The sequence below is a fragment of the Ricinus communis genome, chromosome 6 (genome assembly GCF_019578655.1).
Source record: "Ricinus communis isolate WT05 ecotype wild-type chromosome 6, ASM1957865v1, whole genome shotgun sequence".
In the NCBI taxonomy this organism is placed as follows: domain Eukaryota; kingdom Viridiplantae; phylum Streptophyta; class Magnoliopsida; order Malpighiales; family Euphorbiaceae; genus Ricinus; species Ricinus communis.
The window spans coordinates 18,907,957-18,923,177 of NC_063261.1; the positions used below are offsets into that span (position 1 = coordinate 18,907,957).

The 15,221-nt window shown below is 34.4% G+C and overlaps 3 protein-coding genes across 5 annotated transcripts; 2 read left to right on the forward strand and 1 right to left on the reverse strand.

Moving 5' to 3' along the window:
• The first annotated feature begins 230 nt into the window (after positions 1 to 230).
• LOC112535317 (putative F-box/FBD/LRR-repeat protein At1g78840) lies at positions 231 to 2,177 on the forward strand. The gene is made up of 3 exons (XM_025157894.2): positions 231 to 1,271; positions 1,464 to 1,646; positions 1,851 to 2,177. The coding sequence occupies exons 1-3, from the start codon at positions 231 to 233 to the stop codon at positions 2,175 to 2,177; spliced, it is 1,551 nt and encodes a 516-aa protein (XP_025013662.2).
• A 1,505-nt stretch (positions 2,178 to 3,682) lies between these two features.
• LOC8268884 (F-box/LRR-repeat protein At2g42720) lies at positions 3,683 to 6,653 on the forward strand. Its single transcript, XM_015721099.2, has 3 exons — positions 3,683 to 4,684; positions 6,019 to 6,204; positions 6,312 to 6,653. Exons 1-3 carry the CDS (start codon positions 3,683 to 3,685, stop codon positions 6,651 to 6,653), a joined length of 1,530 nt encoding a protein of 509 aa, XP_015576585.1.
• A 5,718-nt stretch (positions 6,654 to 12,371) lies between these two features.
• On the reverse strand, positions 12,372 to 14,892 carry LOC107261484. 3 transcript variants are annotated; one of them, XM_048376167.1, is made up of 6 exons: positions 14,674 to 14,892; positions 14,157 to 14,339; positions 13,960 to 14,061; positions 13,174 to 13,244; positions 13,002 to 13,064; positions 12,372 to 12,928 (listed from the first exon to the last, which is right to left on the reverse strand). In XM_048376167.1, the coding sequence occupies exons 2-6, from the start codon at positions 14,221 to 14,223 to the stop codon at positions 12,620 to 12,622; spliced, it is 612 nt and encodes a 203-aa protein (XP_048232124.1). In that variant the 5' UTR covers positions 14,224 to 14,339; positions 14,674 to 14,892; the 3' UTR covers positions 12,372 to 12,619. The 3 variants fall into 3 exon arrangements, with proteins under 3 accessions (XP_048232124.1, XP_048232123.1, XP_015576592.1); XM_048376166.1 differs by having other exon boundaries at positions 14,157 to 14,404; XM_015721106.3 differs by having other exon boundaries at positions 14,157 to 14,229; positions 14,674 to 14,890.
• Positions 14,893 to 15,221: the final 329 nt, after the last annotated feature.

The window sequence follows — 15,221 nt, forward strand, 5'->3', positions numbered from 1 at the left end:
CCAAAGGTTTCACAGACGGCCTGTGCATTAAAGATTTTTTTTAGGGTTACATTCACTTCTCTATTTTGGTAAATAATATGTAGTCTTTTTTTAATGCGTTCACATGTGGAAATCCTTAGAGTCCTAATCAAGTATGGCTCAATGTTAATGACCGTTATATATCTCCATCCGTGAAATGCTCCATCTCCTGGTTCTTCCCATATCAGATTTGTTGGATCTTTCAAGGAACTATGGAACCATCAGCCAAGCAAACAGCAATAGCATCAGGTAAGCAAAGAAGTAATATTGATGATCTTCCAGATCATATAGTTCATAAGATCCTCAACTTTCTCACCATAAAAGACATAGCTAGATTCAGCACCTTATCTCAAAGATGCAGAAAGCTATGTATTACAATTCCAAACATAAACATTGTCCTGACAGACAACCAAATTTGGTTTCCAGAGAGAGCAAGAGTTGTTGACTTCATAGATAGATTTATGATTTGTCGCAATGGTTTGAAGTTAGAAAGTTTTCACCTGTCATGGTTGTTTAGTACAAGGTCTATTACAGCTTCTTTGCATAATGAGGAATACAGAATATACTCATGGTTGTATCAAGTTGCAAGATGTAATGTAGAGAGACTAAATCTTTGGATTTATTTCCAGGAAAGCAGCAATGTGGGTACTTTTGTTTTGCCTCTTTGTTTCACTGAGTGTACTTCTTTTAAGTATCTTAAACTAGGGTTGTCTAATGGCATTCTTAAATTACCCACAGTTGGTTTCAAATTTCTTCAGCATGTGTTGCTGAGTGAGGCTCATGTGGAACAACAATTATTTGAAGTTTGGTTGTCAAATTGCAAGTGTTTGCAGAAGTTAAAGATTTATAATATCAAGGGTATAGAAAGCCTTAACATCAACAATAATGCATGTCTTCAGTACTTGGAGATCATGGATTATTATACAGGCACTCTCTCTAGTATCAATGTTTCAGCTTCTAGACTTTGTTTCTTGAGTTTATATTGGTTATCTTATCAAAGCAAAAGGAAGTTAGTATTTTCTGCTCCCAATCTTGAAACTTTGGTGCTGGAAGGAGATACTGATTTTGACTGTCATTTAAGGAGCTTAACAAGTTCTCTTCAGAAGGTTTCTATTTATTCTCAAACTAATCCTGCTCACTTTTTGAGCAAGAATTATCAGGTTTCATCATCAACTACTATCCGATGTTATAATCAGATTCTCCAAAGTGTTTGCCATGCTAAAATGCTGCTTCTGAATTCAGCTTTTGTTAAGGTAAAGCTGACAGGCGCCTTTAAATTGCGGGCAATATCTGATGGTTTTTATTGATGCCTGAAACTTTACAATGTTGATTAATTATGCTTGCTTAATGATATCGCCCTGCAGGCAATGGTATTTCCACTATAATCCAAATGTTAGGCCTACAGATGGACTAATGGGTCTTTTCCTGTTGCTTTTATTTTGCAGCTTCCTTTATTAGAAGTGCTTCCAAGGACTTCAATACAGAGTGTGCACAGCTTGTATCTGCATGTCACTCCTTATTTAAAGCTACATGATGTTAATAGAATTGCCTTCCTTCTCATTTTATTCCCTAATTTGAAGTCTCTCACCTTGAAATCATACTTTGAATCGGCAGCTCCCAGTGCTAATGTAAGTACTAGAAACACTTGTCCATTAACATTCAAGAAAACTTGAACACTCGCAAGTTTCTTGGTCTACCATGATCCTTTTGCAGCATATTATTTTGCATCTTGAGATTCATCATGAATCTTTAGACAAGTTTAATTGATTTGCTAAAGCTGGTATCTATTGCCCTTCTTACTGTTTTATTTTTATTTATTTGATAAGTTTCAGCTGCTAAACAGCTCAATGGAGGGAAGTAGTACTGCTATAGAGTTCTTGCTATCTAATTGTCCAAAGGTGTACTTGGTAGAGATTGACCTTGACAGGGAACATAATGTGTTAGTATTAGTCAAATACCTACTTATGCATGCTAAGGAACTCAACAAAATGAAAATCTATTACTCACCAGAAGAGCATCGCCTGCCATCAAAGATTATCAGATCGATAGAAGCATTCAGGAAGGCTTCTTCTACTGCTGCAGTTTATATTTTGCCAAGAGTAGTACCTTTAGCCGCCAAGCATGTGTGCTTTTGTAGTAATAGCTTTTTAAACTTCTAATCTCCCTTCCTACTTGTTGACATAGTTGCTACTACAAGGTTGTACACTTGAATTAGGAGGTTAGGCTTCTTAGCTTCCTTTTAGTCACAAAAATTTAATTTATCAGTCTTTTGGAATTGAGACCCTTTCATATTCAAGTTGAATATAATATATCATGTTTTCAATCTATACCTTTAATTTAATATAAAACTGTTGAAATTTTATTAAAATTTTAAATTTAAAATTTAGAAATTGGGTAATTTTTTTATTGAATAACAAATCTCAACCATTGATTTTAAATAAGTGGTTAAAATTATACAAATATGACCTATCATATTCAATTTGAAACAATCTCGTATTTTCGTTCCAATTTAAATGACAAAGTATTTATATATTATAAAAAATTTATATTATTTCACCAAATTTTTTTTTGTATATTATAGTCTAGAGGGGCAATTGCCACTGGCCTTGTGTGGGATCTATGAAAGACTTCTCTTGCTTCGTAGAGTTTGTCTTAGTATAGTTTGGAGGTTTGATCAACTTAAGATTTTTCTTTCTTTCTTTTTTTGATTTCTTGGTTTTGCAACTGAGATTGGGACCTCATATATATATTTTAATCAAAATATTAAAATGAAAAAAATAATAATAATATTAATCATCCCTATATTAGAATTTGGTTAGGAAAGAAAAGGCTAAAAAAACGAGTCAGTTAAAATAAATTTAGTTGTACAAGAAAATTTATTAAGAAGCCTACTTTAACTTGAGTATTCTTTTTAAGATTGGATTACATTAATAATTTATTATTTAACTTATTTATTATCTTTATATAAACTAATATTAAAAGAATATAATATTTATTAGGATGTCCAATATTATTTAATCAAGAAATTAGTTAAAACAATATAATATCTTTTCATGTTTGGGAAAGCCATCTAAATCCAGATTCAACAACTTAAATTAATTTTTTCCAAGGTCTAGTGGTCCTTGGCTTTCTGGTTATCTTTGGTTGTAGAGATCTAATTACAGAACAAGGGTTAGTGTTATTGGAATCTTTTCTTGGCCTTCCTCTGCCTCGTTTATTCATTGATTGAAGCACTGCTCATTAATCATTAATCATTAATCATTGAATTAAGCTGCAATATGCATACATAAATAATTTTATAATCCTAATCCGAGAATTAAACTGAGTAAACCTGATTTTTTGAATACTTATCCTATAGTCTTACAAGGAATTCCTAGTCCTATAAGGAACATGCAACTCTATCTTAGTTGTTAATTACTAGTTTACTAATATACCTTGAATTATAAGAGTTTAAGATATAAGACTTTCAGCTGTGTTTTTGCTATAACACGAAATTGCTCAAATCGTTTTTATTTAAAGTGGGATTAGGATGCCAATAAGCAATTGATTAGGATTAGAGTTAGAGTGAATCTCTTCTATAAGTATTTCAAAGCTTTTTTGTCTCCTTGTTTTGCTCTTTTATCTTGCAAGAATTATGGAACCACTAACTATCAGGCGAGCGTCAATGGCATCAGGTGAGCAAGGAAGTGTTATTGATGATCTTCCAGACCATATTGTATATAACATCCTTAGTTTTTTCAGTCTGAAAGACATTGCTCGATTCAGCACCGTGTCCCGAAGATGCAGAAACCTATGTTTTTCAGTTCCACGCCTCAATATAAACCTGACGGATAGCCAACTTATGTTGACAGAACGCATCAAAATGTTTGATTTTGTAGATAGGTATATGATTCACCGCAGAGGTACCAACTTCCAAAGTTTCGCACTTTCTTGGAGTTTTAAGAAGGGTTCTGTCACCAATTTGCTTACAGAGGATTATCGGGTAGACTCATGGCTACGTCAGGTTGCAAGATGCAATGTGGAGGGGCTAAAGCTTTCTATCACTTTCCAAGAAAGCATTGAGAGTTTTGATTTGCCTCTTTGCTTCACTGATTGTAGTTCTTTAAAGTATCTCAGCATAAATTTGACGAATGGTATTCTTAAGTTACCCGCAACTGGTTTCAGGTTCCTGCAAGTATTGATTCTATCTGCTGCTCAGGTACAGCAGGATTTAGTAGAAGAGATGTTGTCATCTTGCAAGTGTTTGAAGAGGTTAATTATTGCGAATCTTAATGGTTTAGAAAGTCTTAACCTCAAAAGTACATGTCTTGAGCAATTGTTCCTAGGAATTACAGATACACGTGCAAATACCCTCTCAACGATCAATGTGTCAGCTTGTAGGCTTAACTTGTTGCGAGTATTTTGGGCTTCCCGTCGAAGCAGCAACAAGAAGAAATTAGTAGTTTCTGCTCCAAATATTATCCGTTTGACACTGGAAGGAGATATTGATTGTGACTATCAGTTGTGCAGCTTCGATTCTCTGGAAATGGCTTCAGTTTTTGTTCAAACTAATCCTCTCCTTTTGATCAAGAATGAGGCTTCAATTGCTGCCCAACAGCGTTGCACTGAGATTCTCAAGCATGTTCGTCATTCTAAAGTGCTACATCTGAGTATAGCTTTTGTTAAGGTAATCCTCCAACCCCAAATCTTGTTATCTTCTATTTACTCTTGAAAACTTGGAAAGTATGCAATCTGCTGAAGCCGCTCCAATTTGGAATTTGCTTATGAGGGATGTGAAATATGCATTTTGTTCTAAATTGATTCGATTCTTAAATTACTAAAAGTATAATTTTTAGTTTCTATATTTGAAAAATTTGAATATGTAATTATGAGTTTATATTTATATACGTATGTAAACACTAAAAAGGAAATTGGTTCTTAAGAATTTGGTGCCCTTTCTTAAAGGGGGAATCAAAACTGGACTTATTCATTTTAAGATTCTAAAACTGAACTATGAGGAACTCACAAACAATTAGAAAAGTAGATAAAGGATTTAAATTTTGCAATTCTTTAATTTTAATTTCTTATTATATCTTACAAGAGAAAATTGAGACTAACTTTAATCAATCTTAATTATTTTTCAACTTTAAAGTAACTCAAGTTACCTTGGTTAAACCCATTTTGTACGTAAACTCTAGAATAGGTTACGTTTTAGACACGTTTTACGAAAACTCTTCTGACATAATTTTAAAAACTTCAAAAATCATTTTCTATTATTTGTTATATTTTTATTTATTTTTGAAAATTTTAAAAAAATTAAAAAAATTTATCTATTTAATTGAAATTTCCTACTTAAAAAAAGACTTTTAATTTATTTTTCTATTTATTTTTATTTCTATTTATAAATGATTTTCAACTTCTTCTTATTAATATTTTTTTATTTTATTAATATTATAATTTTTAATTATTTTATATTTAAAAATCTCTATATATACATATTCTTTTCATACATTTTTTTTTTATCTGTAGCAAGTAGCTATTTTTTTTTTAAATCTAGTAAATATCATCTATAGTAATTTAGTGGACAAATCACACAATATAATATTTACTATATAACAACATCACATATTATATTAATTGTATTAATTGTACCTAATTTGTGTTTTTTATGATTATAAAAATAATAATGTAGTAAAAATTTAGAATAATCATTTACTATTATTTTAATTTTTCATAAATAATTATTATTCATTTAAATTTATTTAAAATATTAACATGATTTCTAAGTATTTGATATATATATATATATATATATATATATATATATATATATATATAAAATGTTTTCCTAATGTTTCGTTTCCTAGTTTTTTAGAAAATCCCGCATCTCCGGTGTAGCGCGGAGTGGGGTCGTGTTTCTTGTTTCTGAGCAACTTAGCTGAAAACTATAGTCTCATTTCAAGCTTGCATTGCAGATCCACTAATTACTGATGCTCCCAGTTGTTTCGTATAAATTTGCAGCTTCTTTCTGCTGAAATATTCCCAGCAATTCCATTACGGAATGTGCACACCTTGTATCTACACGTCTCTCCTGATTCAGAGGGATACAATGTTCCACTAATTGTCTCCTTTCTCATGTCGTTTCCTAATTTACGGCATCTCACCTTCACATCCCACTTTGAATCAGCAGCTCTCATCAATACTAACGTAAGCTTAAGTTGGCAATAGATATGCAAATGTAGTACTCGTCTTTATTTAATCAATTAAGCTCAGCATTTTCTTGATTACTCTCTTGTTCTTAAAACAATTTTCAGCAGCTGGCCAACTCAATTATGGAAGCGCCTAGTTATTTCATGGAGCCATTGGCATCAAATAGGCTGAAGCCTATTGATAAACTAAAGGTAGTAGAGATTGAGCTTGGAGAAGGGTATAGTCATAATGCATTAGAATTAATTAAATGCTTGCTTAAGCAGGATAAAGTACTGGAAAAGATGACAATCTACTATCCACCAGAAGAGTATTACCAGCTATCAAAGATTATCAGATCAATAGAAACATTCAGCAAGGCTCATTCTACTGCTGCAGTTTATGTTCTGCCAAGAGTAAGGCGGTTATTCGCCAGACATGTGAACTTCTTCTACACTCCATTAATTTAGATGGGTTGAATAAGTTTAAGCACTAACTGCTTATGCAACTCATCACTAACCAGTGTATATACAGACATAAACATATATACATTCCCAACAGTTGTTGCATTTTTGTTACATAATTCAAAAACATGGGTAGTATTATAGTATCCCACGGTGGCGAAGCCACTCGCCAAGAAGGGGGCAACGGCCTTTAGTTGGCGTAATAATAATTCAATTATCTTGCATGTTTTTTTGTTTTTCTTTGATAATGGAGACCCTAATTTTGGCGGAGCTTAACAATTCCTTTAAAGAGGAATCTGACCACCAAACATGTAATTCTAGGTACGCAACTCAACAACCCACTTAATTTGGGCTTAGGACAACTCATACCAACATTTATCACACAAAGTCTCTTTTGTGGAATCTTGCAAGGCAATTAGCTTGCATGATTATTTAAATAGTTAGCTTTGTAACAACTCGGAAACCTATTATAAGGGATATTGTACATTTTAACTTCCTCTAGCTTCGCAGTTTCATTTTTTTTTTTTATGGATTTAAGAAGTTTTTAAGAAATTTCATATTTAAAAAAAATATAAATCTTCCGTATTTAATTTTGGAATTCCTACAATTCTACAACAAAAAAGATGCATCATATATTAGCTTTAGCTCTTTATATATATGCTATCGGTCATTTTTCACCTCGCTTCGATATATAGTTCGATATATTCATACATCTCTATATCTTAAAGTATTATCATCCTAGATACTTGCTGAAGCCGCTTTTTATTTTTATCTCAATTGCCTGGACATGAATTGGCTCCACGATTCCTTGGTGATGTCGGCCAAGTCCTGACCCGGGGAGGTACCGCATTGATCGGAACATTTCCCCGACAAAGACATTGTCACTAAAATTAGGCAGGGGTAAATATTCCTTGACTGTTTCTGCCAACTCCAAGTTCTCATCGTGCTGAATTTATAGCACTTGGATAGGGCCTAGAACTAGTTCTTCTGGATCTCCAAAGATAGAAATGACACGATTCCCCTATATAAACTTGACTTTCTGATGCAAAGTAGAGAGGACCGCTTCTAGGGCATGAATCCACGGCCTTCCAAGTAGCAGATTGAAGGAAGCCGGGATGTATAGTACTTGGGATTTTTCCTAAAACAGGAGCGGAGCCACTCGACTGTAAAGGAGAGGAGCAGAACCCAATCTTTCTGAAAAATAAATGGGTTGCGAAAAGGAATCAAACCATTTTCATTAATTCAACTGATTGAGATACGCGGATTTCAAGCGTAATTCTTTTTCATAGCATCTGAGTTCACGGGGTTTGGTAGTTAAGCTCCATCCACGTTGGTAAAAAGAAGGGCACCCCCTGAAAAGGCTCTCTTAACGACGTACGGACCTTCATAATCATAATTCGAGGTCCACTTTCCATGATGGTCGTTCTGAATAGGGAGAATCTTTTTCAATACCAAGTCCCCTTCTCTTCTTAGTCGATTCATTAAGGTCATCAGCTTCTACCCAACTAGTGGAAGTATCCACCATTTTCTTTGTTTGTTAAGCCTCACAGCTAAGCTATGGGACTTTTTAAAGAAAACTGTAATTGTAGTTTATCAACCACTCATAAGACCACCGAGATCTTTGACTTAGCTCCCAAAGGTAATAATCCACCTGGCCCTTCCCCAACCTATATAAGGGGAGCAGAAGATAACGAAAGGGAGACAAAGTCCAAACTAAATCATAACATAAGCTACCCATTCCATCTATCATATCAGTCGAGTCGATCCGATTCGTTCTTATCTATAGATAATGCAAGAGAGAACTTATTACCTCGCGGATGGAGAAGAATTCGAACCCCGGTATTCCTATCAATACTTTGATTTTCAAGACCGACTCTTTCAACCGCTCAGACATCCATCCCCTTTGCGCTTCGCCCGCCCTATCTATCCGCGCTCTAGCAGGTAGGGGCTTATCCATGTGATTCACTACGCTTGCTTGCTTCTATATGATAATATGCACCTTGGTTGTTGCGCTCCCTGCGGGGGCAAGAAAGTAAAGAACGAATGATCCTCCAAACAAAAAGAGTGATTGAGTCCGACTCAAGCGAGTGAGTGAAAGGCGTGGCAAGAGAGCGAGTTCAACTCGCGAACGATCAACAAGTGAAGGACTGATCCTTTTGCACCAGTACTGTTGCGAAACTGGTACTTGTCGGCTTACGAGCAACATATAGACTAAGGTTGCCCATCACTCTCTCGCTCTTTTTTGAAGGCCTTTTCTATTTTCTTTCTAGTATGGTTCCTCCATAAGAACACTGAACGACCAGCTTCGCAGAGGAGCAGAGCCACTCGACTGTAAAGGAGAGGAGCAGAACCCCAGCCCACAACATAGTGTGGAATCTGGATCATTTCATCGAGTACCATTTTTTTAGATATAAAGGTGTTCTGACTCTATTGGATTAAGTCATAACCTACACCTTCTACTAGTATACTACTATGGAGAGACTAAGCTCTATTTCAGAGATTGGACTCTCTTACTATGATTAGCCCCTATTAGCAAGAAGCTGTATCCGAGCCAGGTTCCCTCGATCTACGTGTTCCTAGTAGGGCCTAAATGGATGAATTAAGAAGCGGGCCCCGGTAGACTTCAAAAGCTCTTGCTCTGCGTATCCTCCTACTTATTATTCTGAGGGTCATAAAAACATACGAACCGCCTACTCTTTAAAGCCCTACCAAACAACAAAAAAAAAAATGAAAGCTGCTTGCCCTTACTAATAAAAAACAGCAATCCCTCCCCTTCTGTTACCTACTTTGTCTCATATCTTTGGTATACCTCAATATAAGCACAGGAAAGGATTATTCAATCAAAACCGGCGCCCTATTCTCTCTTAATTGCCTATCTTTTATAGATGATGGGGAGTACCTTAGCAGTAGCTTCCAACACTTAAGATTGACCTCCTCAAGTGCCAGATATGCATTTTTTATGAATTTCATACGGAAATACTTTCTTATCGCTCCGTGGGGCTCACTTCTGACTTACCAAATAAGTTTACTAAAGAAACTTACCTAAGCATAGCTCTCTCTCTCTCTCAAATACAAATGCCAAGAAAGAGATTCCTTGGATAAGTGGAAAAATGCCTTTCATTTCTCTTTTAAGTCATTTATCCTACTTTATTTAATTTATAGTATCAGTCCTCCAGCCTATCGAAATTCGTATTTTTATTAACCAACAACACATGCACTTTGTTGGCACTAAAAAAAGGTTATTTAATCCACTAGTGCAACTGAAGGAATTACCTCTTCTGAACCGAAACAAGAAAGAGCTCATAACCACTGCTTGTGAACAGCTCTCCTCAACTGAAGGCACACCTACTGTCACTAGAAGTCTAGTCTCTTTCAGGTCCAGTTTCGATCTCGAACTAACTTACTTTACTTAATAGGCCGGAAGAGAGATTCTTCAGAAAATCCAATTTCCTGTCCTGTCTTAAGAACCTAACTCAAAAGAGAAAAAAAGACCGGACTCAAACTTTCAACGATTGAACTGAACTTTTTTTTATATCCAGATTGGAACTGGATTTTTTAATGTTTCTGGATCCTGCTTAGAGTCGGCTTTCACTCCACTTTCCGAAATCCTTGTTCCTGGCTCACATAGGCCACTCATAAGGCATTCAACTCCCTAAAACAAGTATAATTGAGAGACTCTAGATATCTGTGCCTTGGGTAAATGCCTACCTTCGGGAGAATCTTATCGAACGAGTTTCAAACCTATCCTCTTCACTTCCCAAGATATTTAGGGAAAAGGGCCTTGGCAGCCACCGCTTACTAACGATGGAATGCATCGTCAATTTGAATCGCGTTGGACTTAGTTGGAAAGGTAGGTGTCGGCATGTGCCTTGCTTGCGAACTTCTTTATGAGGGTGGGTAGCTTTGGAGATCCCATTCCTCACGTTTACCATTGTCCCCAGACTTCACTCTTTCAACACTTGTATACTTTCTAAATAGTCAGGCATGTTCCTGTCTCTAACAAGTGTGTGTGATCCACCGATTAATTTACTAAGTGACTCTTTCTTACCATATGTAGTTCAATTCATTCATGCGATCTATATTCTAGAGTGTTGTTATCCTAGAAGCCTACCAAAAGCCGTTTTTTATCTAGACATTCTATTCTTGCACCACAATCCACTCTCCATGCTCAATGGATAGTTTCTCTAGGCTAGACTGTCAAAACCCACCAGCTTTTGTCTTGTTTGTCCTCGAACCGTACATCCAGTAGTCGCTCATTGTCTAGGCATCATATCTTTGCCCCAAAGTTTGCTCTCCACCCTCATTGCACCACTTCTATGGACCCGGCGTTCATATGCCCATCATTTTCTGCCTAATTTGTTATCGAACCACACATCTACTAGAGAGGTCATGCTCAAATCAGATGAGATATTATCCGTTTTAGCCCCCACTGGCCTCACAGTTTTATTCTTTTGGCGTATATAAAAAATTTTCAATACGTCACTCATCTTGAATCTTTTCTAAACCTAGCATCTTTAATTTTAAAGTTCATACAACTCCTAAGCCAGACAACCAAAAGGTGCATCATGTAATTAGTTGTAACTCTTTACATATATGCTATCGGACGTTCCTTATCTCGTTTTCATGTGAAATTCAATTCATTCATGCACTTTCATACATTAAAATGCTACCATTTTAGAAGCATGCCAGAAGCAACTTTTTATCCAGACATTTTATTTTTGTTTCGGCATCCATTTTCTGTCCTTATTATACCACTTCTCTAAGTCAAATTGTCAAAAGCTTATTATTTAGTTTGTTATTTTATAACTATTTTCATTAGAATTAAATTTTTTTACTAATTCTATTAATGAAATTTATAATATCAGTTTTGAAAATGAAAAAAGAAGTAGATAGACTTATGATAATTATATAAATATACAAATGTTATACAGTTTAATCTTTTCCATTTAATAAGGGTATGATTAGTAAAAGTTTCTATTTATCTCTTATAGTATGGAATTAATTATTCTGGTCCCCTTGCTATTTGATAGGCACTGCATGTTTGTTGAACCGAAAGCTAAAACCTAATATAAACCAAACTGTTTTTAACAAAACCAGCTTGTAAGTGAATAAAGGAGGAAAAGAAAAGGAAAAACCAAAGAAATTGCATTCGTTAAAAATTATTTGTGTACACTTGAATTAAACGCATTTTTTTATATTTATTTATGCCGTATATAATATGCTAATACAATAATCTGATTAAATATTTATGTCCATTTATATCTATAGCTAGGATCGTTCATGATTTGGTTTGGTCGGGTCGGTTTACATTTGTATCTGAAGCTTGATAGATTAAAGTTGGTAGAGATTGAGCTTGGAGGAGGAGGGTATAGTCATAATGCATCAGAATCAACGAAATACTTGCTTCAGCAGGTGAGAGCATGGTAATCTATTTTTCATCAGAAGAGCATTGCCAGTTCTGAGAGATTATCATATCAATAAAGGCTTCTTTAAGCTCACTTTCTTTACTTGATGTTGATGAATATATCGTTAGCGCCCGAAAAGTTTATGGATTAGGATCCTTTTATGTTCAATTATAACCTTCACCATTAAATTCTAATCAAATGGTTAAGATGTTATCAATAAAATTGATTTATATTTTATAAAATGACCTATTATGTTATTTAAAACATGAGGATATAGCCTATATAATCTAAAATTATTTTTATTTTCCAACACATACTCTAAATGCAACCGCAAAAATAAATAATAATCATAAAGTATCTTTGCAGTACTGAAGATTACACCCATATCCAATCTCCTTCATATTCAATGTTAAAAAAAGTAGAGTGGACAGTGGAGTAAAAGATAGATATGATTCCCTGATTAGGAAGAAAAAGCAAAAAACAGAGGACGTTGTGAGCTGAAGTTCAGAAAATGAACCTCTTGAATAACTGAATACCCCTGATATTACAAACCTAAGAGAAGTTTCATCACATTTCAACAATTTTTGGCCGCTTTTTGGACCCATTTTTCTTAACATCTTCACTTGAACCATTTTTGTCAAACTTGGATGTTTTGTGCTTCAAGGAAGAGCATGCTTTAATGTCGTCAACATAATTATCGTTATCACTAGCTGCTTCATCGTCGTCGTCATCATCATCATCACTTGTACTTTCTGATTCTGTTTCGCTGCTGCTGTCGGAATCCAAAGGAGCCAATGGTCGACCAGTATTTATTGCAGACTCAGCAGCAGCTAAAGCTTCAGGAGTATGAAGATCAGCAATACCCAGCATTAAATCCTGCAATAATCAACACTTAAACTATGAATCGCAGACTATGGAGGGAAGGAGGGGAAGGGAGAGTTTCAATTACCATTTCAATGACATCAGATTCATTTCCAGTCAGCACTTCAATATCATAGTTCTGAGAATTGTCCTATAAATATTTAAGAAAAGAAAAAAACAATTGTACACATATCAGTCTAATCAGAAGGGGAAGTGTTAGGCGCTAATAAAAAAACATAATTGATTGCAAGGACACCTACCTTGGCATCTTGCTGCAACCGCTTATTAGCTTCAGATAGGACTCCAAGAAAATCTTTTGCTTTTCCCAGAACTTAGGAAAGGGGAAAAAAATTTAGAGAAATTGTAACAGAAACAGGAAGTTTCAGTTTCACCCATATTTCTACTGCAATTTGGGATTGTGATTGCCCAATATTAGACTTTAAACACAATGGCATTCCAAACCAACTATTGTTGTAGCATGAGAAGATATAGAATCTAAAGAGCAGTTGGTTCCCACTTGTTAGCTTATTCAATCACATTAACATATTAATGAACTATAATATTAATAGAAACCTTACAACTTTGATATCCTCATATTTTAAGTGCAGTTTTAGGATCCTATAAAGATGAAAGGACAACTATTCTTTTCAGAAAAATACCATCCAATTTAAACACAAGGATGATGCGCAAAAACAACAAAAAGAAGAAAGGACCCATACATTTGATATTTTTGCAACGTAAAGAACATATATGAAAGCTAATAATTTTGCTGAAATTACTCCACAACCTATTCCATTGCACTTGTGTTCTAGTCCCCTTCAAAAGGTGCTAAAATTAAATTGTTAGAACACATTTCCATACCCCATTGTTTTGGTTTTTCTTTTTAATATGCTAATTGTGTGTATTCTTCTTGACAAATGAAACAGAAATTCTAACATTGTAACAAAATAAAGGAAAAAATATCATAAGACTGTTCATATGCAACTGCAATTATTATGACACATTTGCACTTAATAAGTTAAAAGTTATGAAGACAATAAAATTACCTTGGCTTTGAGCAACTGGATTAGTTATGAGCTTTCCATCAAGCGGTGGTTTCTTGGTAAGAGATGCTGAGTCCTTTTTATTACAAAGAAGAAGTGTGGATTCTACATATTTAAAGAAACATATATATACACAGTTAAGACCCTATATATACATTTAGACATAAAAGTATAGCTAACAGGAAAAAGTTTAAAAATACCAAGAGAAGAGGTAGTGGAGAGATTTTTGTGCTCCAAATTCAAAAGGTCTCTGCTTGAACTACCCATCTCTCTCTGTAACCAAACAAACAACACATGATTAGAAACTAAGGTAAGGATGGCAACGGGTAGTGTACCTGCCCATTTAGGGACATCCGAATCCGAATCCGATTAGAAAACACGTTCTGAACCCAAACCCGTCCCAAATCAGAATAGAAATACCCACGTCCTACCCGAAACCGATTGAAGTCTATTATAGTAACAAACCCAAATATTAATATCAAATAGAAAAATAATCTTAAACAAGCTTCTGCCATCCCCACATGTTATTATCAAACAGAGAAAAATCAATCTTAAACAAGCTGCACATGTTAATTAAGTAATATTGCATAAGGAATAATTCTAATAAAGTTACAAAAATAACAGTGAAACATTAAGCTTCTGCATCCTTCTATTTTAATCTAACTCCAGAATTACAAAAATAATTAATGTCAAATTAAAACACCAACAATATCTGACCGGCAAGAGGGGGGAGGCGACAGCAGCAGCGGCGGAGGCGACAGCAGCAGCGGCGAGGGAGACGGCAGCAAGGGCGGAGGTAACGGAAGCACGGGCGACGGCGAGACAGCAAAGATGGTTTGTGAGGGTGGAGACTTGAGTTTGAGAGGGTGGAGGCTTGAGATGAAAATAGAATTAGGTATTATCAAAACTAGGTAGTTCCACTTTAAAACTAGGCAGTCTTCCTTTAAAATTATGTAATTTTACTTAATTCTTTCATTTTTTTGACTTTATAATAATATTTTATTTTTATTTATTTGTAAGAAATTATTTTAAATTTGCTACTATCTTTTATATAAAAATTAAATTTCAATATTATAAACCTACAAAATTATATAATATCTTTAAATAAAAAAATATTTTAGAATAAATCAAAAATAACTGTATAATATTAAATTCTGTTAAGTTTTATTTATGAATTTGATTTATATTATTATTTAAGCAGAGTTTTTTTATTTTTATTTTTATTTTTATAAAATAAGATATTTTTATTTATAATGTAATACATA